The following is a 23,673-nucleotide window of genomic DNA, read 5'->3' on the forward strand; positions in this document are numbered from 1 at the left end:
GAATAAATACAACACATAGCAACACAAAACACACACACAGAAATAGTAATGTTTCTTCAATCATTTCTGATTTGTCTAAACGGTGATAGGGCGTGAAAAATATGATATATAGCTAAACTCTCGTTCGTTACTATTGATCTCATTCACATTACGTGCTGGTTTTCTACCAGGAAGTAGAATGTAAACAACAAGGAGATTCGGTCTATAATATTATTGTTCTTAACAAGCTCATAGACAAATTAATTTCCCCTGGAGGAGAGATGAAGCACCTGTCCACCGGTCTGGAGGATCTGAGGCTGTTGACTCTGTTTATTCCCGAGTGTTTCACTGAAGCAGAGACGAGGAGTCGATTATTAAAACGTCTGTACATCTGTTTATTTACAGCATAAAAATGCATGCAACGTTTCAAATCTCAGCTTAAACAGAATCTGTCATTTAATTTCAAGTGTCACTTGTGCATTTTTCAAAAAAGGCTCAAAAACGTGAGCGTTGACACCAGCTGAAGAAAAACTAAAACAAAAACAAAAAATAGAACAAGAATGTACAACTTCCCAGCAAAAATGGGAATAAAAATAATAAAACCAGTTGAAAAAAATGGTTCATTCAAATATATAAAATATGCTAAAAATAAATAAATGAATGCTCATGAGGGGAGTCCTGCAGCCAGGATGCTGCCCAGCAGCGTTCGGTCCTTCAGAGCGTTTTCAACGTCTTTCTCCTCGATCTTCAGAAACACCTGCAGACGACAACAAGACGCTCAACGTTACGTTTCACCGCAGCAAAGACACAAAAAGATCCAAAAAGTTAAAACATAAACAACAAAACCAAGAACAAAAAACACATCCAAGAACGACTGAGGCTGCGATGAAAAGCTCAAAACGTCCTAAAGGTCAAGGACAGACGTTACCGCTTCTACAGTCGGAGCAACTTTAGTCAGTTTGTTGAAGTAGAGTCAGAGAAGTTAGAGTAGAATCATAGTTGTTAGAGTAGAGACACAGTAGAGTCATAGTATTTAGAGTTCAGTCAGAGTAGATTGAGTAGAGTCATAGTAGTTGCAGTAGAGTCGTAGTATTTAGAGTAGAGTCATGGTTAGTGTTGTGACGTTCACGAACGAACCGATTCTATTGAACGGCTCGTTAACATGAACGATGGGAACCGAGTCACAGCTGGGAACCGTTCTTTTTTTTTTTTTAAACATCTCTGTATGTTCATAACAGTCAATTGAAGCTGCTCCATTGGCTACGTAAGTGGCGTGCAAACTCAGATATTAGTGGGATATCTAATTTTGTATTATTTTGTTCCAAATCTCACCCCATTATTTCCAAGATAAAATGAGTTACCACCAGGCTGGCTTCTTAAAACTTTATAAATATAAAAAAATATCAGTCAAATGAGCCAGTTTTTTGAACGGCTCTTTGAAAGGAACGGCTCACCAAGATCCGGCTCCCCTCAAAGAGCCATAAATCCCATCTCTAGTCATGGTAGAGCCACACTAGAGCCTGGTGGCATGTGTACCTTGGTGAGTCATAGTATTTAGAGTAGAGTCTAGGGATGCACATGATTAACCGTTTAACCGTTAACCGATAACAAGAACTTTGACCCTATCGGTTATTTATTTATTTATTTTATTAGCTCCTTATGTCGTCAACTCATGGGGGCGTGTCGACACGTGCAGAGTTCACTGCCTTCAGTCATATTTCACAGCAGAAAGTTCCACAGGAGGACTGACAGTATGTGCAGCAGCCCCCATGAAGGAAGATCAGACAATAAATGTAGCTACACGGACATAGATGTGAATCACCTGTAACTACAGCGCTGGAGAAAAAAAAGAAGAAACAAAAACAAAAAAGAGTTAGTTAGTTAGTCTTTATTGTCTCCCTTGGGAGGAAAAAAGAGGACGTGGCTGCTCTCCAGCCTGTTCACCTGCAGCTCCACAGAGGAGCTGTCAGAGGAGCTCTGCTGCTCCTTCAGCCTGGTGTTTGGCTGCACTTTATAAAAACAGTTCTACACTGGACGATCTGAGCACGATCAGCTGAGACAGAGCCACTGATCAGTTGTCCCAGCGCACGTGTATTTAACAGCAAAAAAAAAAATTGGAGCGATCAATTATTATTATTTTTTTGCTGTTAAATACACGTGCGCCGCGAGCGTCTTAATCTTATCGGTTAACGGTTAATAATCGGTTAACAAGCGTCGGTTATCGGTCAGAAAAAAAATTCAAAATGTGCATCCCTAGTAGAGTCACAGTATTTAGAGTAGAAACACAGTAGAGCCCGGTGGTGTGTGTACCTTAGTGAGTCGTAGTATTTAGAATAGAGTCGTAGTAGAGTCGTAGTAGTGTGTGTACCTTAGTGAGTCATAGTATTTAGAATAGAGTCGTAGTAGAGTCGTAGTAGTGTGTTGTGTGTGTACCTTAGTGAGTCATAGTATTTAGAGTAGATCGTAGTAGTTAGAGTAGTAGAGTCGTAGTAGTGTGTGTACCTTAGTGAGTCGAGCCTCCTTTCCTTTCTTGAGAGCGAAGACGCCTCGACTCTCCAGCAGACTGCAGAGAGACAGACACTCTCCCTGGCCGACGCCCGTCACCTGCCGCTGGGAGCACAGACGACTGTACACCTCATGCAGCTGCAACACACACACACACACACACACACAGAGAAACACACTGATGTTAACACACTGGGACGACAGCGCCACCTGCTGCTCACACACAGGAACTGACATCCTCACATCACAGTCTCTGACTAATGCAACAAGACCTTCGTTTCTGCTGGTTTCACCAACTCCAGTTTAAGACTTTAAAGGGATAGTAGCATTTTTTTAAAAGTGGGGTTGTATGATCTCCAATTAGCCCCTAAGTACTTTAATTGCAGTAGAAGACTCTCTGCACTCCTCCCGTTAGCAACGCCAGCCCATAATAGCCCTGCCCAGAGAGTTTTAACCAGAACAAAGAGATCAGATCACATCACCCCGGTTCTTAAGACCTTAGTACATTGGCTCCCAGTCAGCTACAGAATAGATTTTAAAGTTCTGCTCCTGGTTTACAAATCACTGAATGGTTTAGGTCCAGAATACATGAATGACATGTTAGTAGAGTCTAAACCCAGCAGAGCTCTGAGATCTACTGCCTCAGGTCAGATAGTGGAGCTCAGAGTTCAGACCAGACATGGTGAAGCAGCATTTAGCTGTTATGCTGCTCACAACTGGAACAAACTACCACAGGGTATATACAGGAATCTTAAAGCTAATTCTAATACCTTTTTAAGACTTTTTCAAGACCATCTCAATATTTTTTTAATACCTCACCGCCACTTCAAGCTGTACCTATTTACATCAGTGACACTTTTACGCAACAGTTTTAGTTTGTGATAAAGACTCGACCATGATACAACAGAATTCAAAATAGGCTGGGATAATAAATCAAAGGCAAAAAGATCTTCTTTTCTTTTTTTATGTACCGGTTCATCTTTGTTTTTTAATGAAATGAATAAATTAACACACTTTTATAATGTTTTTAGGACTCAAACTCTTGGACAGCTAATTCAGAAAAAATTAACTTTTATTATTATTTTATTTTAAATTTAATACTTTATAAAGTTGTGAAAAGATTTTTTAAGGGTCTTAATTTTCACAAAATTGATTTATCACCTTTTAATACTTTTCAAGACCCCGCGGATACCCTGTACCAGCAGAACTGAGATCAGCCCCAACTGTAAGCAATTTTAAATCCAGGTTAAAAACATTTCTCTTTTCACATGCTTATAGCTGAGAACTTAAAACTTTATCTGTTTTATTTTATTTTACTTTTATTTGCTCTTGCTTTTAACTCTGTTTTCAGTGTTTTGTTTGTTTTTATTCTGTCTTATGCTTCTTTTTTTTTTTATGTTTTGTCTTTATGTAAAGCACGTTGAGTTGCCTTGGTATGAAATGCACTGCTATAGAAATAAATAAAGATGCCTTGCCTTGCCTTGCCTTGCCTTACAGTGTTGTGAACAGACCCAAAGAAACGGCCTATTTTCACGGCCTAAAAGAGGTTTTACCTGAAAAAAAATACACTGTTCCATTGTTCGCTATAATATAATTTTTTCCAGCCCCTCAAAGCGCAGGAAAAACACAGTTTTTATTTGGACCTAACCAACTCACGTATCCCTCCGCCCAGGGTTAGCGCCCGCCGATCAGCAGTTGGTTAGCTCCAAATAAAAACAGTGTTTTTCCTGCACTTAGAGACACCAAACCTTCCAGTTTTATTCCTGTCTTTATTCTGAAGGTTTTTACAGAGGGGATTGTTGATATATCATTCATAACCTCATTTATACAACATTTTATTACTAAAAACATGGCGAAATTGGATTTTTTAGGGCTGGTGACAGTATTTTCTCATTTACAGAGTGATAAAAAGAGATATCCAAAATCCTCCTCTGTAAAAACTTCTGACTCTAATATGTCAACAAAATGAAACAAGAATTTTGAAAGTGCCTTTATCCATTTTTCAGATTTCGGGTCAGGAAATGTATGCAAATTAGCGCATATGTCATCAGATATTGCCTCATTTACATATTTAAACATAAAATTTGACAAAACTTGTAATACAAAAAAAAATTGTCTTAATGTGAGTGATAAACTTGAGAAGTTTCATGGTGATATCTGTTATTTAAAATGTTTACCCTATTCCCCTTAAGACAATTTAAGCAATTCAGACATTTTAAGGAACTAAAAACTTGATTTTGACTGAATATGCTGTGTGTGTATTGATTTGATCGACACATTGACCCCTGTGTAACTCTTAGATAAAATCTGTCTCTTCCTCCTCCTCCTCTCACCTTTCCGAGGACGACCTCCTTGCTCTTCCCGTTGCGGATGAGCAGCAGCAGGCAGCAGACCAGGAGTTTCTGCTGCAGAGGGAAACTCTCTCCGTCCGAGCCGCCGCTCTGAGCCGCCATGCGGTCGCCGTAAACCTCCGACAGAACCCGCGCCACCTGGGGGAGGCTGACCCGCGTCGCTGAGGAGAGGCGATGAGACAACAACCGGTTTAGATTCAAATCTAAACTCATTTCTGGATGGACTTCTACCAGAGATGCAGCAGCTCTGCTCCTCTCACCTTTAGCTTCAGCGTTGGACTCGGCTGCTTTCTTCCTCTCGTCCGACTCCACGATCTCCACGGCTCTCCTGCAGATGTCCAGAGCTTTCCTGGCGTCGCCCGACACCGCCGACACTTTCCTGGCGCAGAACTGAACCGCGGAGGCGTCGAGGATCCCGTCAGCCGACGCCTGAAAGAGAGAGAGAGAGAACAGATCAATACACAACACTGTTTTATCTTGTTGTGTTTGTCCTACGGTGGCCATGAGGGGTCAAACTCACTGCAGCTTTAGGAAACAGTGTGTTTGTTCTTATGGAGGTTAATTATTAGGGCTGGGACGATATGCTTTTCTCCAGATTTGATTCTTCTACGATTTTTTGGATGGCGATTTGATTTAAATTGCGATTCTACGATATTGACGATTCTCTCTATGATTTTTAGTCTTTAACATTTTTAACATTTATCTGCACACAAATACTGTAGGAGCCTATAAATTCACATACTCCATTATAAAGTGAACTTAAACCCTTTTCAAAACCTGTACTCTCTGTATGTAAAAAAAAAGGCTAACAAATGCACATTGCACAATATTTAAAAAAAAAAAAAATCTATTTTTGATAAATTAAAAAAAAGTCAATTTAAAAATCGTCAAAAATATATTTATGATATTTATGTGAATCGATTTTTTCTCCATCCACTATTATTTGATGTTATTTATGGCTCTTCAACAAGTCAAACAGTCCCATTTCCCCATTAGACAATGTTTTTAAAATGCTTCTTACTTCTGGCCGTCGCATTAAGCTTCAGATACGGTAGAAACGGAGTTCATATGTGAAGATTATCTCACTGAACACTTGTGTTTTAGTCAGGGCCGTTGCTAGCAATTCTGGGCCCCCTGAATGAATACTAGAGTGGACCCCTGCCCCATGACTTTTCCACTTTTCTTTCTTAGACCACGTATGTATTATCATTTTTTATTTAGCCTTCTTTGTTTTTATGCTAATGCAGCATTACTATGAGTATTAGTCAGTAATCAGTCATACAAAGATTAGACTACTGGGGTTTTTTATGGGCCCCACTGGGCGCTGGGCCCCTAGAGTTATCACCACCTTTCTCCCCTATACACCGGCCCTGGTTTTAGTCACAGAGCTGAAATCTCCTTCACTTTCTCTCCCTGGAACCAGCGGCGTGATGAACTTCCGGGTTTTAACCTCTCTAAGTTCATTACAACGTCGGTATCACCTGATCCACATGGAGTTAGCTTAGCGTTAGCTTAGCGTTAGCCTCTAGGTGTGTTTACCTGGGCCAGTCGGTCCTGCACGATGGCGCTGAGCTCCTGGCGGCTGTAGGGGGGGAAGTGCAGCAGCAGGGGGCGACACTGAGGCCGCGCCTGCAGCCGGGGCAGGATCCGGTCCGTCAGGTCCAGAGCGTTGGCGATTCCTGAAAAACACACACACACACATGAAACTTATTGTTTTACTGACATTAAAACAACAGAAGACGTCTCACTCTGCTGGATTTCTCTGATCTGCAGAAACTCAGCGTCTTTTCAAAGACAGTGAGATGTGGTGAACGATGCTTCTCTCGTTGAGCATCTTTAATAACTGATGTTAAATATTATTTAGCATCAGTTTGGTGATCAATATAGAAAAATGTCATTTCCATAAATCCCAACAAGTAAAACATATTTTTTGTTTGTCTGACTTTTGTTTCAGTTTATCTTTGACTCACTGTCTGTTTTTAAAACTCATCTTAAAACCCTTTTTATTCCTCTGTTGGTTTTATTGTTTTATGTTCTATTGTTATTCATGTGCAGCACTTTGCTTCAGCTGTGGTTGCTCTATGAATCAAGTTAAATAAAGTTATGAAGAGTTGCTCATCAGTGTTTTGAATGATAAGTTATTTGAGACGACCATATTGCTGTTTTTACCTCAGATTGATCCAGGTAACTCATTAGAGTGGAGCTCATTTCATCACAACCACTTGTAATGACATGATGAAAGTTGTCTGGGTGAGGAAATGATCGGATTTTATGCTAGAAATAAGGTCCAGATTGTAAAAAAAAACGGTAATTATCCTTTAAGTTATGAGATATAACTAGTGAAACAGCAGCGGTAGGGGGCGGAGCTCTCACCGATGAGGCAGAGGCGGGACTTGGGCAGGTACGGCCACTCGAAGATGGTGTAGAGGACGTCCTGAGCTTTGCTGTCCAGCTGGTCCATCTCGTCCAGAACCAGAAGCCTGAGGACGGAACAAAGACAAAAACACGTTCAGTTTCCTTCAGTTCACTTTGAAACGTTTTTCTGCTAAATAAACCACCAGATTCCTCCGGGTGTTTACTCACACAGCGGGGCCGGGCGCCGTGAGCAGCCGCTGCACGCCGCTCTGGCCGCCGGACGCCTTCAGCTTGTCCGCCAGCAGCGGGAAGATGGAGTGGGAACTCCTCAGACTCATGCAGTTCACCACCAGCGTCTGCACCGCCGACAGCTCCGCCTACACACACATAGAGGGAAGCCAGGGTTGTTAAAGCAAGCTTCTCCAGGACATTTGACTTTTTTTCTCATTTTCCGTGTGTGCAAATGGATACCAACTGTCTTCGTAACAAAAAGACAAACCAAAAAACATCCAAATACCTCCATGCTGCTCGTCTGTAATGTCCGTCTTGTATTGAAGCCCCGAAATGCAAAATTGTCCCGAAAAAAATTAAATAAGTCTATATTTCAAGCTTGTTTGTAGCGGAAGCTCCTCTTCCCGAGCTTCGGGACAATTTCTCATGTTGGGGCTTCAATACAAGACAGACATTACATACGAGCAGCATGGAGGTATCTGGATGTTTTTTGGTGTGTCTTTTTGTTACGAAGACAGTTTTGCATTTGCAACCGTCATATGGACATACAGTGCTACGCCGAGACCACATGACATTTCCATTTTGGGTGAACTATCCCTTTAAAGTCAAACTGGTCTAATAAACAACATTTATAATGTGGTATATATATACACATTTATGAATTGATGTTTTCATTTTATTTCTAAACCATTCCAGTGATAAGAGTAAGTCACATTTAAAACAGGCATTATCTGGATTTGGTTATCTTTAAAAGTTTGGATGAATGAATGAATGAATGAATGAGCTTTGAACAACTGGGATAGAAGTAAAGATGGATAACATGACCTTCACACGACTCCTCACCGGCCTGTTGTACCCCAACACTTTAAATTAATCCTTGTTTATTAAAAACAAAAGAGTTGATCCAATCAGCTCATCTTCCTGCAGTGACCTGAGTTTGTCCAGTAGGTGGCAGCAGAGACACAGTGTTGAGTGTGTGGCAGACAGAGTTGTTTTAGAGGGAAATTCATGTAAAACCACTGATGCACGTTGCCTTCAGGGACAGTTTTTCATCAACAGTCTCTGTATTTCCCTCTAAAACAACTCTGTGTGGTAACGTTGTGTTATTATCTCATAGCGTGGTGAATGTGCAGCTCACAACTTGTCCACCAGGGGCCTCATTTATCATTGTGGATACACGCTTTTTTACACGCTCTTTCCCCCATTTTGTGCGTACGCACTTTTCTCCGCCTAATTTGGGATCTATCAAACCAAAACTTGTCGGGAGTAAGAGCAAAAATTTACGACCAGTCAGACCATGGCGTACCGGCATTTACACGCTTTTTGAAGAACAAGAGGAATTGGCGACGCCGCTGCAGAGTCAGAGAACTGCAGTATGCGAGGGAGAGAGGAGCGCGGACACTGTTTGAAGTAGTGGTGGTGATGATGACCCCCCCCCCCACCACCACCACCGCCGCACACGTGTTGACGTCGGCACTTTACATGAAAAGCACAGCGACTCAGATTTTTCCCCTGTGCATTTACACTAGTTTGCTCCTAAATACTGGCTTTATAAAACGAATTTCGTTTTCTTTTGATATCATATTGATATTTTTCCCTTGCATGTAGGCTACAACTCTTCCACAACCAGTCTGTCCAGTCTGGAAAATAATTACTGCGACGTGCGTGTGTTACGTAGCCAGACTGGACACACACAAGCAAGCAGCAAGCCCAATAATGTCGGCGCAAATCAAAGCAAATGAGAAAACATGATCGATATTTTTTGTGTGAATAATATTTATTGTATTTAACAAAACTGGGTGCTAGCTGCCCAACATCATTTTAGGAAAAGTCACAGACTGGTGGACTTCAATGTTTTTTTTTAATATATAGCTATGCACAAATGAAAGTCAAAGTCTTCCAGTGAACGGAAGTTGGGGGTTAGTGGAAAGGGGTGCAAAGTAACTGGCAGTGGAAACCCTGCTTTAAATTATTATGACATAATCTAAAATAAGGGGCAGAATAAATATGATTCTTCTTCTTTCTGTTCTGTTTCATTTAGATTTGGGAGGTTTTTTGTATTTATTGTAGCCTTTCAATGCAAGATGATGTTTCTGACTGATATTGCCGTGTTACCGTGTATCTCGCTTTCAGAGAAACTCCGCTTCTTCCTCCGCTCTCCGTCCGTCTGTTGTCTTCACCGTCTTCCACTGACGTCATTCCACACGTTTCCAGAGTGCACATGGCTACTTAATATGCACGTAACTGATTTGCATTGACCACTTATGGTTGCGTGGGGCCGTTTAGGGGGCTGGGTATGAGGCGTGTTCTCATCCACGCTTTTCTCAGGTCCGGTGTGATCTATCAAGGGAAATACCGTGCAGCCGTGTGTACGCGGAGTTTGATAGATCTGAAAAGAGTGTATATTTTTTGGTCGTACGCACATTTTGCCTTTCCGTCGTACTGAAAATTTAAGAGGACTTTTACACGCTCTTTGATAAATGAGGCCACAGAGCGTTGTGGAGTTGTTGGATTGTGTATTTGATGAGTTTGATGAGGGAAACCAAGAAATCCCATAATGAGCCTCCGTAGCGTAGCTCTGAGCAGCTCACGGCTCTGCTCCACCGTTCTAAAAATAGCTTGCACCGACAATTAAAGGTAACGAACCTACTGCTATAATGACTATAGGGATTATGGCAATGGGCCAATTTGACTAAATGTTGAATATTATTTTGTACATCTTTGTTTCTACGTTTCTTCCTCTCTCAGCACCAGAAGTCTGATTTAAAGTTGTGCTATGGCTCTAAGTTATGCAATAACCTCTTACAGTTACATGCTTAGAAATTTCTATGAATTTATCATAGAACACAAACATGGAGTCCAATACTGGAAACACTCATCAACTCAGAGTCTCTAGTTTTCTCACTAGACACTTTGTTTTAGAAAATAAATCCTTAGTGAGGTCTGAAAACAGCACACAGAGCTCTGGTAGCTGATGTGGTCAATCATTTTCTAGGAAAACTGAAGCTTTTCCAGGACATTTGACTTTTTTCCATGTGTTTTCCATGACAGGAAAATTGGTCAACCATTTTCCAGGTTTTCTAGGACAAGTAGGAAACCTGAAAATGTTGAACTATCCCTTTAAAGGGAATTTTGGATGTTTTTTGGTGTGTCTTTTTGTTACAAAGACAGTTGGTATCCATTTGCAACCGTCATATGGACATGCACTGCTACGCCGAGACCCCCTGTAACTCAGAGAAGCCACGGAGGACTCTGAAACTTCTCTCAGCCCTTAGTCCACATGAGGGGGAGGAGATCATGAGTGAGAAATTTCAATGTTGGGTGAACTATCCCTTTAAATCTGCCCCCCCTTGTACCTTCATCTCCTGCAGGACACAGTTGAGACAGGCCGTCTTCCCGGTGCCGGGGGCTCCAGAGATGTAGAGGCTGCCGGGGAGGCGCTGCAGCAGCTTGTCCTGCAGGAAGGAGCGGATGGAGGCGCGCTCGTCCTCCCGGGACAGGAGGCGCTCGGGGACAGCGGTGTGCAGCGCCCGCTTCACGCTCTGGAACCGCGACTCTGCAGGAGAAACACCGAGGGTTAGACACGTCACAGACAGACAGACAGGCGAGTCTGAACTCTTGGTCTTTAAAATACTGCACAATACTGCTCCTCCTCCTCTCCAAACATTCATAACTCAAAGATCAATCAACGACAGGGCAACCAGAGGATCAGCTCGAGGAGACAGAAGTTGCGTTTCCATCCACCTTTTTTTATTCGCATTTTCAAAAATTGCGAATAAATACTTGAATGGAAAATTTGAAAAAAGGCAGTAAATGCGCATAAAAGTTTTTCGCTTTGGGGGGGGGGGGGGGGATTTGTCAGCGTATCGATTAAATGAAAATGCGACTTGTTGGATGGAAACAGATTATGCGAATTGAGGCAGAGTTTGTGGGTGAAGCTGCTGGACTTCACCCAGCGACGCCCCGGTCTCCCAGCTCTCCTCTCTGCACCGCGACACAAACGCTCCGTAACCCGTAATGTTTTGTTTATGACGGTTAAGACGACACAATCACACCTCGTAACATGGTATATGTTATGTAACGTTATCCACCGCTCCATTTATTGATTTTTCACCGGCTTCGTATGTAAACAGATGCACATGGAGGAGAGGAGCGTAACCAAAACAGCGGAAAAGCGAGCAGACTTGCACAGTTCCCTACTGTCTTTCTGTGTAAATATCTCATGTTACAACATGAAAACCTGCAGTTTATATTCAAGTGCGGCCTATATATGTATTTTCTTTTAAAATGTAGCTGGTGCGGCTTATACAGGTGCGTCTATAGTCCGGAAAGTACGTAAATTGTCCATGATGTTGAGTGTCAGCTGAGTGTCAACTGTTGGATACAGTCACGCTCTCTTATGACGTAATCTCACGGCGCACTCCTCCTAATCGCAAAACACTAATGAATGGAAACGGGCATAAATTCGCATTTGCTTTTTGCGCATTTTCACAAAATCCGCTTTTAAATTCGATACGACTTGGTGTTGTTCCCATGAGAAAAAGACAGAGCCTTTGGCCAAGCTGCCTTCTCAGTAAAAGCAGCGCAGGACTGGAACTCAACACCAGGGTCTATTAGAGAATCAAACCCTCACTATTCTTTTAAAAGACAGTTAAGGCAGTGGTTAATCAATAATCAGTCATGTAATCACTAATCATGTAAATCACTAATCAATCATTACTTGTACTGTTTCTCAATGCTTGTAATTATATGTCCTGTTTTGTTTTTTTCCTGTTTGCTTGTTAATAGCTTTTGTCTTCTTGCCTAATGCCGTTTCATGTCCTGCCTTGTAATGTCTGATATTTGTGCTAATGTTTTTAGCTCTGTGTGCTACTTGCATGTGTTTTACTTGTTATTATGAGCTTTAACCAGGTAGATTGTTATGTAAGTTGTGTTTTGAAAGTACTTCATTGTTGCCCCTTTTTTTGGCTTTTAGGTTGCCTTTAACATCTGGCCAGGGACAACGGAGGAAAACTAGCCTTGTTGGCTAACTCTGGCCCACTTACAGTTTTTCTTTTAACTCTGTTGATTAGTGGTGCACTGTCCCTATGAAATAAACTAATAAATGAAATGAAATGAAAATAAACTCACTCTCTGCAAACAGACGAACCGCCGTCTTCTTCTTCTTCTCTGAATCTGGAAGAGCAGGACTTCCCGTCGGCGTTTCCTCCTCCCGTCGCCTCGGAGACAGCGGTTGCCGCGGCGACATGGGAAGCAGCTGACGGCGAGCCGGGACCGGGGAGTTCTCGTCGAAGCCCAGTTTCCGTGGCGAGGACAGAGTCGGCCGGCTCAGCTTCGGCGGCGAGCTGAGCAGAGCGTCGCCGAGGTTACAGCCGTTATCGTCGCCTTCAGAGACAAAGATTAGGGATTAGTTTAAAAACTAGCTGCAACAATCGCACAATAATCGATTATTAGATGAATCATCAACTATTCTGATCATCTAATAATCAATTTGAGTCGTTTTTTAAAGTAAAAAAAGTCCCAATTCTCTGATTGCAGCGTCTTCAATGTGAATATTTCTGGTTTCTTTGTTCCTTTAAGACAATAAACTGAGTCTCTCTTTGGTTTGTGGACAAAACAAGACATTTGAGGAAACACTGACTGATATTTTTCAACGTTTTTTAACCCAACAACTAATCGATTAATTGTTTAAATAATCGACAGATGAATCGATAGTGAAACTAATCGTTAGTTGCAGCTCTAACTGTGACATGTAACCATTTAAACCTGAAACTCAAATTGACTTTAGGAGCCTGGACTCACTACACTGCAAAAACTCAACATCTTTCCAAGAATATTTGTCTTATTTCTTGTCAAAACTAAACTCTTTCCACTTAAAATAAAACTCATCACCTAAAAATTAACTAATTTTCACTTGAAATTAGTAGAAAAATCTGCCAGTGAAAGCAAGTTTTTTGTGCTTGTAATAAGGAATAAGAATAACTTCTTTCAAGCAGATTTTCACTTGAAATAAGTAGAAAAATCTGACAGTGGAGCAAGTTTTTCTTCCTTATTACAAGCACAAAAAACTTGTTTTCACTGGCAGATTTTTCTACTTATTTCAAGTGAATATTTGTTTGAAGTGAAAATGATCTAAAAACGAGTTAATTTTTAGGTGATGAGTCTTATTTTAAGTGTTGCTGTTTGTTGGGTCCCCTATTTATAAGCAGTTTCTGCTTTCTTGGGGTTCCCTTTAATGTACATCTGTCATAATTTCAATTCTTCAATTCAATATACTTTAATTGTCCCCGTAGGGAAATTTGTTGTGGGCTTAACAGGTGGTCCGCAGTTTGACAATAAAAACAATCAAACAAACATACAATAAAAATCGAGCGATCAATAACCCGTACTGCTACAGTACACAGCATCATAAAATATACATCAGTCAATCAATCATTGTAATTGTAAATCTGTAATATATTCTCTCTTGCAAAGTACATGAATAAAAATATCTGAATCTGAAATATTTGGTAAATTAAACTGAAAATCTTCAGATTCTTTCTTTTAGACCAAAAGTGTTAGGAAAATACAGCCCCGAGTTGAATTTGCCCGAAATTGTCCTTTAATCTGGAGACTAAAGTTGCTGTTTCTTCTTCTTTTTCATGTGTTTGATTATTCCCTTTAATTCCTGTATTTTCTAATCAACTCATCAGTAAAAGCCTGGTGTTCATCCTGAAGTATGTGAACTAATCTGCGTTCCTGTGTTTCACCTGTCGGGGCCGGAGCGTCTTACCTGTGCGTTTCCGGGGGCTGAGGGGAAGACGTGATTGGACGCTGGGGGACAGAGGGGTGGGCCGGTCCGCTGGTCGTCTTGGAGACAGAGGGGTGAGCCGGTCCGCTGGTCGTCTTGGAGACAGAGCGATGGCGGTGAGCTGCTGGCGCCCGGGTTTGGCCGGCGAGGGCAGCGGAGACGTCGTCTGAGGCGTCTTGGAGCGAGACGCCGCCGCCGCTCGGCAGGATTTGCGTCGGGGGAACTGCAGCGTGGGCTGAGCCCGGCCCTGGGAGCGAGTGCTCGGCATTCTGGGAAAAAAAACTGTGAACCGTGGAGCAAAGAGAGACGACGTTAGATGATGTGAAATCAGACAGAAACACGTCACGTTGTTAGTGTTTATTATAGTGATTCTGATCAGATGTTTGTTTGGGAACAACTTGTATAAATACAGTTTTGTTCTAATATTTTGCCCATTATTTGATTTCTCTTCTAATATTAGTACAGCTTAGTTTGATACATTTCATAGTTAAGCCCCATTCTTATTAAAATTGTGTATATTCATGTATTTTTGTCCATAGGTTCATACTTTTATTACTCTACTCGTGTCTCTCAGGACCTATTTGCTGCTCTCTCTCTTATTGTTCTACTTTAATATAATTGTATTTTTCCCCACTAACCAGTGAATAACATCTGATCCTAATGCACAGAACAGTGACTATTTCATACTTGATATGATCTCCTGTATATTGACTCAGATCTGCCTCCTATAGAGGCTGTAAATCGGCATTCTGGGGAAAAAACTGTGAACCGTGGAGCAAAGAGAGACGACGTTAGATGATGTGATGATGTCACTATCTACCAGGCCTGATCGACACTGGATTTTATTTATTTTTAAAGCTCTTACTGGTCGCTTACCATCCTATATTAACTCACTAGTATCTTTCAATGCAGGTCTCTATCGCACACGCTCAACAGACTGGTTCACACTGCAGCTTCCCTCTGTTAACACCCAACTTGGAAAGACCAGCTTCTCTTACTGTTGCACCTACAACCTGGAACACTCTGCAGAATCATCTGAAACTTACCTCACTTTTATCAATGGGACAATTTAAAGCCATAACTACATCTTATTTTACCTCTAACTGCTCCTGCTTTTAACTATGTTTCAATTGACCCTAGTCACCTTTAACTTCTGGTATTCTGTTGTGTTTTTGTATGTTTCAAATGTCTTGTCTTCTGTCCTTGTGTGTTTTGTGTTTCATCTCGGCTATATTGTTAATGAGGTTACGCCTCAATATATCTCAGAGTTTAAATAAAGGTTATGAAATGAAATGAAATAGTAGTACAGCTTAGTTTGATACTACATTTCATAGTTAAGCCACATTCTTATTAAAACTGTGTATATTCATGTATGTTTGTCCATAGGTTCATACTTTTATTAATGTACTTGTTTCTTTCAGGACCTATTTACTGCTCTCTCTCTCTTTTATTGTTCTTTCTATACCTGATACTAATGCACAGAATGGTGACTGTTTCATACTCAGTATAAGATCCTGTATATTGACTCAGATCTGCCTCCAATAGAGGCTGTAAATCAACATTTTACTTTATGTTTGGAGGTAAAATGAAAACTACATCAACCCCACAGTGAAGTAAGAGACAATTATGACTTTATATCATAGTTTCAGATCATAAAACAACACTCAACGCTTATGATATAACGTGTTTTAGGTGTTTAAGGTTATAAAAACCTCCTGTTACAGTTGGATTTACATTAAAACAACCAGAGCAGGAAACAATACAGTGTGGCTGGTTAATGGCGCCAAGACAGAGGAGGCTCCAAACATCGCGGTGTGCGTTTAAACACACACACAATACGACTGTAGTTCAACCTAAAACACGTCGTGTTATCATTAAAGTAACTCTGACCGGACACATGAGTTGATATAAGACGTTAAAAAAGACGATAATCGTGTTGTTTCAGTCGATAAACGAACTAAACTCCTCTGAGCGGCGGAGCTGCCGAACAGCTTCCGGTATCTATCGACTAACAGACTATTTCAGCTTTTACTGTGGAAACAAACGTGATAGATGAACTCACCTGTTGTTAAAAAGTGAAATAAAACCTTGTGTGCTCGGTCTGGAGGGTTTGCTGCTGTCCTGGAGGTTTCTCTCCCTCTCTCTTCTGCTGCAGACTGAGAACAAACTTGCGCCAAATCGTAGCTGCCGCCTCCTCGTCGATCAGCTGTGTTTCCCGCCGCTGCGCTCTGATTGGTCGGCGTCACAGCGGCGTCGCTGCTGATTGGACACGCATCAGGGCGGATGTTGCGTCACTTGTTGCTAGACCCGGCCCAGACTCAGGTCTGTGGCATAGACTGTAAAAAGAATGGACGTAGCGTCCGTGACGTCACCCATTGGTTTTGGGGAGTCGTTTTTGTGACTCAAATATGGCGGCCTGGACAGCGCCATGTTGGATTGGCCGGCCGAGAACCCGCCCACTGGCCTCGAAGCAGCCTGTCTCCGGAGCTGCTCGGACCTGTCACTCAGCGTTTCCGCGCCCTAATTGGCCAGAGTTTTAACCTAATAACAGTAAAACGGTAGAGTTAAAAAAAAATTCACCCCCCTCAGAGTGTGTGCGGGGGTAGAAACTATCGATTGAGAAAAAAAAACGTTCTGACACCAGGCTTTTAACATGTTTATTGAGGATGTAAAATCGGCGATTTTAACATGGGGGTCTATGGGGAATGCTCCCTTCTGACACCAGCCCCCAGAGGAATCCGAGGGGATTGCAGTTTTTTGAACGCGGAAGTGAGCTTCACTTCTCAGACCCACAACTGCCCCCTTGGTCTGTGGCTAAAAAAAAAAAAAAAAAAAAAAAAAAAAAAACTCAGGTCTGTGGCGGGAGTTTCAATAGAGCGCTGTTTTGGCGGACTGTCATTTTCCCGGGAAAGACATGAATATTAATGAGGTCTATTTATTAAAGCACAAAGCTGACGGACTTTTACTTCCTAATTCTACTAAATTACGGTACTTTTTTAACTTTACAACAGTTTTTCGACAAGTTAAGTGACTTTTTCATTTTCAGACACAGAACTATGTAAGTTACTACATGACAAGTTTAATGTTCTAACAATATATTTTCATGACAGACAAAGTTTTCACGTCAGAAACGTATCATGTTGTTTACAATATGAATCATTGTAGTGTTACACTATGATATGACTGTATCTTGTAATAAGATTATATATATAAAATAATTGTCCTACAATGGGGAAATTCACAGGGTTGCAGCAGATAGATTATAGAAAGCAGATAGCAATGGCAGTAAAAAAGAAAACAGTATTTGTAGTAGTGTCATTAAGATTATGATTAAGACAAATTAATAGAAATGAAGAAATAGAAATATATACACATTGAAATATGTTGCATGTGATGCATTACTACAGAGCAAAGCAGCCAACAGTATATGACACAGTTAAAACTGACTTCAGCTACAATACGACATATTATTCATACAAAGTGACTAAATGACCCATTATAATTCACTTTTTACTTTTCTGCATTATCTTTGTTGGGGTTTCATATCAAAAAGCTATAATATGATTAGTTAATAAAATACACAAGGACAATTCAAACATCTGTACAGAGAATAAAAAGGAGGAGTAAGAGGACTTTTTTTTTTTTTTTTACATTTTTGTGGCATGAGTCCAATTTCAAGTTTGAAAAATATTGATGAGTTTCTTCAACAATCTGGACAAAGTTTGGCGCAGAGAGCTCGGTGAAGCCATGTCCGTTCCCAGCAGCAGGTGAATCAGGCTGCATCGTGACTAGAGCACTGGAAAAGAGAGTAACGACACCACCATTGAGTCCCGTGGTAAGCTTTATGCGCCCCGAGTGGCAGGATATGGGCATTGCAAAAGCGCCCAGAAAACTCATTCACTCCAATGTATGTGTGTTGCCCACTTTCTTGTAAATTGATGAAAACGGCCGTGTTTTTGTTTTTAGGTGTCTTGGTCATATCAAATTATACTTATAATTTGTTTACTGTATTACAAAATGTAGATTAAAAGATTAATGTAGACAACTATTTTTTGTTTTGTTTTTTGTTTTTACTCGCCTATGTGTTAATGTTCTGGAAAGGGTCCTCAATGATGCTATTAACGTGGGTGATCTAGAAATTATTGAAAACACCACACTTGCTCATTTACCAACAATGCAGAGATGTCAGTTCTTGGGTGCTTTTGCAATACCCATATTCCGCCATCAGGAGGCGCTTCCATTGAACCAATGCGTGTCGTTATCTCTTTTCCAGTGCTCTAATCGTGACAAGAAAAAAAGGCCCAATGGAAACAGAGCAAAGGACAGCGCCCCCCTCAGGCAGGGAGGGAGAACAGAACACAACAATAGAAGATTCACAGTTGAACCTCAGAGCATTTTAATGAGCTTTAAGTCCAGAGACACTGATGATGCTCTGTCAGGTCCAGAGGACACACAGGGACGATGGTGGACTGGACTCTGTGTGTGACGGTGGAGCTATTCTCAGATCAGTTCAGACTGCAGCGCTGGGGGTCACCTCCACTTCCTCTGGTTCCTCTGTCAATCCTCTACCACCTCCACCTACACACACACACACACACACACACATGGTAGTTAGTCAGTAGTTGAGTGACTGGACATTGGCCTGTAGAGAGAGTGCTGCTGTTTCCTGTAACATTGTGTAGAGAGGAGAGGTGGAAGCAGCTGCAGCTTCACCTTCACACCTTTTCACTCTGTGTTGCTGTGTTTGATTTCAATGTGCAGCAGCAACTGTGTAGAAATATGAACAAAGACTGAAACAACATTGAACTGAAGTGAAACGTGCAGCGTTTACTGCAGCATCACTGCTCCAACACTTCAGTGAGGGATTTCCTCCTGTTACCTGTCAGCTCATGTTACAGATACAAGTTAGTAAGTATCTGTGGGACCGCAGCATCTGATTGGCTGTTGAGATTTCATAGAGAAACTGTTCTGTTGATCATTTCCACTAAAGTTTCTCCACTGCATCTGCTGGAACGTAGTTTGGCCATAAAAACAAAAAGACATTCTTCTCCATATTTATTGCAGACTAACATTATTCTAAAGCAAAGATCAACAACGTATTTAGTGAATCTGATATGAGTGACAGATGCAACAGGACATCTAGCTCATACTTCCTGGTTTTGTCCTAACACCACAAACCTTTACCTGATACTGGAGCATTAGGACTCTGTTTGGCCTCCACTCTCTGTTGGTTTTGGTTCTTGTCTTGTTTCTGCGTTAAATAATTAGTTTAATCAAACTTCTACGTGTCTATATGTTTACATGTCTTGTTATGGATCTAAGTTACATGATGAAAAGAAAAAGAAAAGAGACCAGTTAAACTGCCCACTAGTGTTGTTTTTGGCAGCCTGTTTTAATTTTAGTCTTTGTGTCAAACTGTCCTTTTAGTTTTTATTAGTTTTAGTCAGGTTCATGCTCCTTTTTTGTCTATTCAAGTTTCAGTCGACTAAAAGTCTGAGCATTTTAGTCTGATTTTAGACAGAATAAATAAATGGTAAATAAATAAAATATATATTTTCGTCTAGTTTCAGTCAATGATTTTAATCTCTTACTAGTAATGTAATTCTATTTAACCCAGTCAATATAGTATAATTACCTAGTATAGAGAAAACCATTTTTTCTTTTAGTCAAACCCATTTCACAATTCAATGTTGTTGATATGTTGTTATTATCTCTCTCTCACACTCACACACATACACTCTCTCTCTCACACACACACACACACACACACACACACACACACACACACACACACACACACACACACACACACACACAGATTTAACTGACCTCAGAGTCTCCAGTCGACAGTCTGGACTCTTCTGGAGATCAATCAGATCCTTCAGGTCTGAATCCTGCAGGTTGTTGTAGCCCAGGTGCAGGTATCTCAGGTGGGAGGGGTTGGACTTCAGAGCTGAGGCCAGAGAAGAACAGCTGATCTTTGACAAACTGCACCTCCACAATCTGAATAAAGAATAAAAGAAGTACAACATTAATTCAACTCTTCATGTCAAACTGATAGATAATTGCTGCTGACCTCAGGACAGTCTGTCAATATAGAATCAATATCTGATCAGACATGTTGGACTAAACACTGACTCCAACACTTTTATTCAGGACTGAACTGGATCAGAGTTTAAAGGTCCAGTCCTGATCCAGGACTAAGGTCTTTCTTGGTCCTGGTCTCAGGAAACTAAAACTACACAGATTCAACTGAACACAAACCTGTGGACAAACCCCACCCACCCACATCTGATGTGATGCTTCAGACCAGTCAGTCTTTATCTGAGTCAAACGCTCTGACTTTAAAGTGAAATTCCGGCGTAAGTGTAAACCATGGTCAAACACACCGTAACACCGAGTTAGACCCCCCCTCGAGAGATCAATTTGCCCGACCGCTACATTCACGAGATCCACCAACTTCAGCAAATACCGCAATATCGCCACACACGGCGCTGTCCGGATCCACTGTCTGACCGCAACCAAAACGCCACCATTTGCCCAAAATAATGCTCAGAACTGCACCAAATGTCATCAATAGTACACACAGGGTCCCAGCACGTAGTACGAGTTGTCAAACATCTGCTAGCTTTGCCTGTTTTCTTTAGCAAGGAGATGCAACTCAACTCACCTACTTCTCCTCCGGGAGCCGCTCGTTGGTGAGGAAGCCCTGACGAGTCGATCACCGAGTGCACCGGAGTTCCGCAGCTCAATCAACAATTACCTCATGGAAATACAATCAGAGTTTTTTTTTTTTTTTAATCTTGCATATCACTTTATAACTATTATTATCGAGTGCTGGCCACGATATAGGCGCAAATGAGCATTTTTAAGAGCTGCGGAACTCCGGTGCACTCGGTGATCGACTCGTCAGGGCTTCCTCACCAACGAGCGGCTCCCGGAGGAGAAGTAGGTGAGTTGAGTTGCATCTCCTTGCTAAAGAAAACAGGCAAAGCTAGCAGATGTTTGACAACTCGTACTACGTGCTGGGACCCTGTGTGTACTATTGATGACATTTGGTGCAGTTCTGAGCATTATTTTGGGCAAATGGTGGCGTTTTGGTTGCGGTCAGACAGTGGATCCGGACAGCGCCGTGTGTGGCGATATTGCGGTATTTGCTGAAGTTGGTGGATCTCGTGAATGTAGCGGTCGGGCAAATTGATCTCTCGAGGGGGGGTCTAACTCGGTGTTACGGTGTGTTTGACCATGGTTTACACTTACGCCGGAATTTCACTTTAAGATCAGATTCAGATCATCTCTGTGAACAAAATGAAGACTGGTCTAACACTACAGAGCAGTCTGACATGTGTTTGTGACAGCGCCCCCTGAAGGTTGGAGTGAAGTGAACAGACAATTATTGATGAGGACTGAGTGAAATGAGCTGAAAGTGAAGAGTCATTGTCAGTGAGAGAGAAGAACAACTGGAAACATGAGACAACAACTATTTCAAACGTCCTTCATTCATGACATCACAGTCAATGATTCAAGTTCTGAGTGAAGATCAATCAGGTTCATTTGTGGATCAAAGATCTCAGATCTACAACAGTAACAGTCAGTGAACTGACCTCAGAGTCTCCAGTCTACAGTCTGGACTCTCCAGAAAACCACTCAGATCCTTCACTCCTGAATCCTGCAGGTTGGTGTTGCCCAGGTCCAGGTGTCTCAGGTGGGAGGGGTTGGACTTCAGAGCTGAGACCAGAGAAGAACAGCTGATCTCTGACAAACTGCAGGAGATCAATCTGAATAAAGAATAAAAGAAGTACAACATTAATTCTTGGACCTGGTCAGAGGTCGGTAGACACACGCTACATTTACTCTGAGTAGTTTTAATGCAGCGTACTTTTAGTTGTGAAGAAGAAGCGGTACTTTTACTCCGTTACGTTGAGCTACATTCTGCTTGAGACTCACTAGTTTTTATCGATCCAATGTGCAAACTGTTTGTTCAGGGTAACACGCACACACACACACACACACAGTTCATAGACCTCTGTAAGCATGTGTAAGTTATTGTGACTGACTTTGCTTTTACTTTATTACTTTGTAAACATTTCATTTATTGTCTTAGTTGTTACTGTAAGTTTTGTTCTTTGACCTTATCTGAATTTGTTAATTGCTGTTTTATATTTCTGTTTATTACACGGCTCTATTGAATGCTGCTCTCTGATTGGTCCATCACTGCGTTCTGCGATCCGTTATTTCTGAATAATGACCGTCGTCAAGTATAACAGACCGTTGCTAGGGACGCCGCTCTGATCAGCGCAGCACAGAAAAGAGAAACTATGCAGGATATTTACCTTGTGTTTCATTTTTACCGTCATTAAACAGCTTCAGACTAATATTGATGTTAGATAAATGACTGGTAACTTGTTACAGAGAGAGAGGAGGCTCCTTCCACACCGCTGCTGGAAACCAAACCTGCGATCAGAGCCTCTGACCCGGTGTCACAGCTCCTCTCGTCTCGGTGGCACCGGGACTCCGCGACAAACACGCCCCGTAAACAGTAAAGTTAATCTCTTGTTTATGACAGATACGACTACACACAATACACACACCGTAACACGTGTATGGTAATCCATCGATCCACTGATTGATTATCAAAGGCTTCAAATGCACGAACGGGAGGAGGCTCAGCAAAACAGCGGACGTCACCAGTCTTGCAGTTGCGCTAAATGATGCAATTATAAATCGATGAAAGTCGTATTTTGATCAGCATTATGTTTCAAATTAATTACTTCACTTGTAAACCGTGTAATAAGCGGGATAATGTATAGTTGGTCGGGTGTTATGGAGAAAACCCCTTCCATACATGTTCCATACAACCTGTCTTGGTTTATTTCTCCGTAACAACCTCCAAACTATAGCTACATTATCCCTTACGTAGGCTATTTGATTACGTTCATGATGCACTGATTATTTAACAAATAAAATGTTACTCAGCAGCAGTTAGTTACTTAGTACTGGAGTAGTTTTTTCACCAAGTACTTTCTTACTCTCACTCAAGTAAATATTTGGATGACTACTTTTTACTTTTATTTTTTACTTTTATATTATTATAAAGGTAACCTTAAGTAAATGTTTTAGCTACTCTACCCACCTCTGGTCCTGGTCTCAGGAAATTAAAACTACACACATTCAATTGAACACAAACCTGTTGACTAACCCCACCCACCTACATCTGATGTGATGCTTCAGACCAGTCAGTCTTTATCTGAGTCAAACACTCTGACTTTAAGATCAGATTCAAATTGTCTCTCTGAACAAAATGAAGACTGGTCTAACACTACAGAGCAGTCTAACATGTGTTTGTGACAGCGCCCCCTGGAGGTTGAAGTGAAGTGAACAGACATTATTGATTTGGACTGAGTGAAATGAGCTGAAAGTGAAGAATCATTGTCAGTGAGAGAGAAGAACAACTGGAAACAT

At 41.4% G+C, this 23,673-nt stretch overlaps 2 protein-coding genes across 8 annotated transcripts in view; both read right to left on the reverse strand.

The window, feature by feature from the left end:
* Window positions 1-354: 354 nt before the first annotated feature.
* cdc6 (cell division cycle 6 homolog (S. cerevisiae)) lies at window positions 355-14,493 on the reverse strand. The gene is made up of 10 exons (XM_085787991.1): window positions 14,194-14,493; window positions 12,552-12,806; window positions 10,778-10,977; window positions 7,419-7,567; window positions 7,209-7,315; window positions 6,375-6,514; window positions 5,096-5,264; window positions 4,818-4,996; window positions 2,482-2,622; window positions 355-736 (listed from the first exon to the last, which is right to left on the reverse strand). The coding sequence occupies exons 1-10, from the start codon at window positions 14,477-14,479 to the stop codon at window positions 644-646; spliced, it is 1,719 nt and encodes a 572-aa protein (XP_085644117.1). The 5' UTR covers window positions 14,480-14,493; the 3' UTR covers window positions 355-643.
* A 3,999-nt stretch (window positions 14,494-18,492) lies between these two features.
* The window catches only part of LOC146992569 (uncharacterized), a 251,635-nt gene continuing 246,454 nt past the window's right edge, over window positions 18,493-23,673 (reverse strand). For all 7 annotated transcript variants that reach the window (XM_085787863.1, XM_085787874.1, XM_085787854.1 and 4 more), the window contains 3 exons: window positions 21,816-21,989; window positions 20,010-20,214; window positions 18,493-18,774 (listed from right to left, as the gene is read on the reverse strand). In XM_085787863.1, the coding sequence (XP_085643989.1) occupies window positions 18,769-18,774; window positions 20,010-20,214; window positions 21,816-21,989 (385 nt within the window). In that variant the 3' untranslated portion in view covers window positions 18,493-18,768. The remainder of the gene's footprint in view (window positions 18,775-20,009; window positions 20,215-21,815; window positions 21,990-23,673) is intronic.

This window comes from Trachurus japonicus, chromosome 1, assembly GCF_045865225.1.
Source record: "Trachurus japonicus isolate A0001 chromosome 1, Traja_1.0".
Lineage (NCBI taxonomy): Eukaryota > Metazoa > Chordata > Actinopteri > Carangiformes > Carangidae > Trachurus > Trachurus japonicus.

What these genes read in the sequence shown, in the direction of transcription:
- cdc6 (XM_085787991.1), bottom strand. Translation starts at nt 14,479, where the DNA reads ATGCCGAGCACTCGCTCCCAGGGCCGGGCTCAGCCCACGCTGCAGTTC. An exon ending in ACGGCGCCCGGCCCCGCTGT is followed by an intron (nt 7,316 to 7,418) that starts GTGAGTAAACAC and finishes TTCCGTCCTCAG; the next exon opens with GCTTCTGGTTCTGGACGAGA. An exon ending in TGCAGGACCGACTGGCCCAG is followed by an intron (nt 5,265 to 6,374) that starts GTAAACACACCT and finishes TCTCTCTTTCAG; the next exon opens with GCGTCGGCTGACGGGATCCT.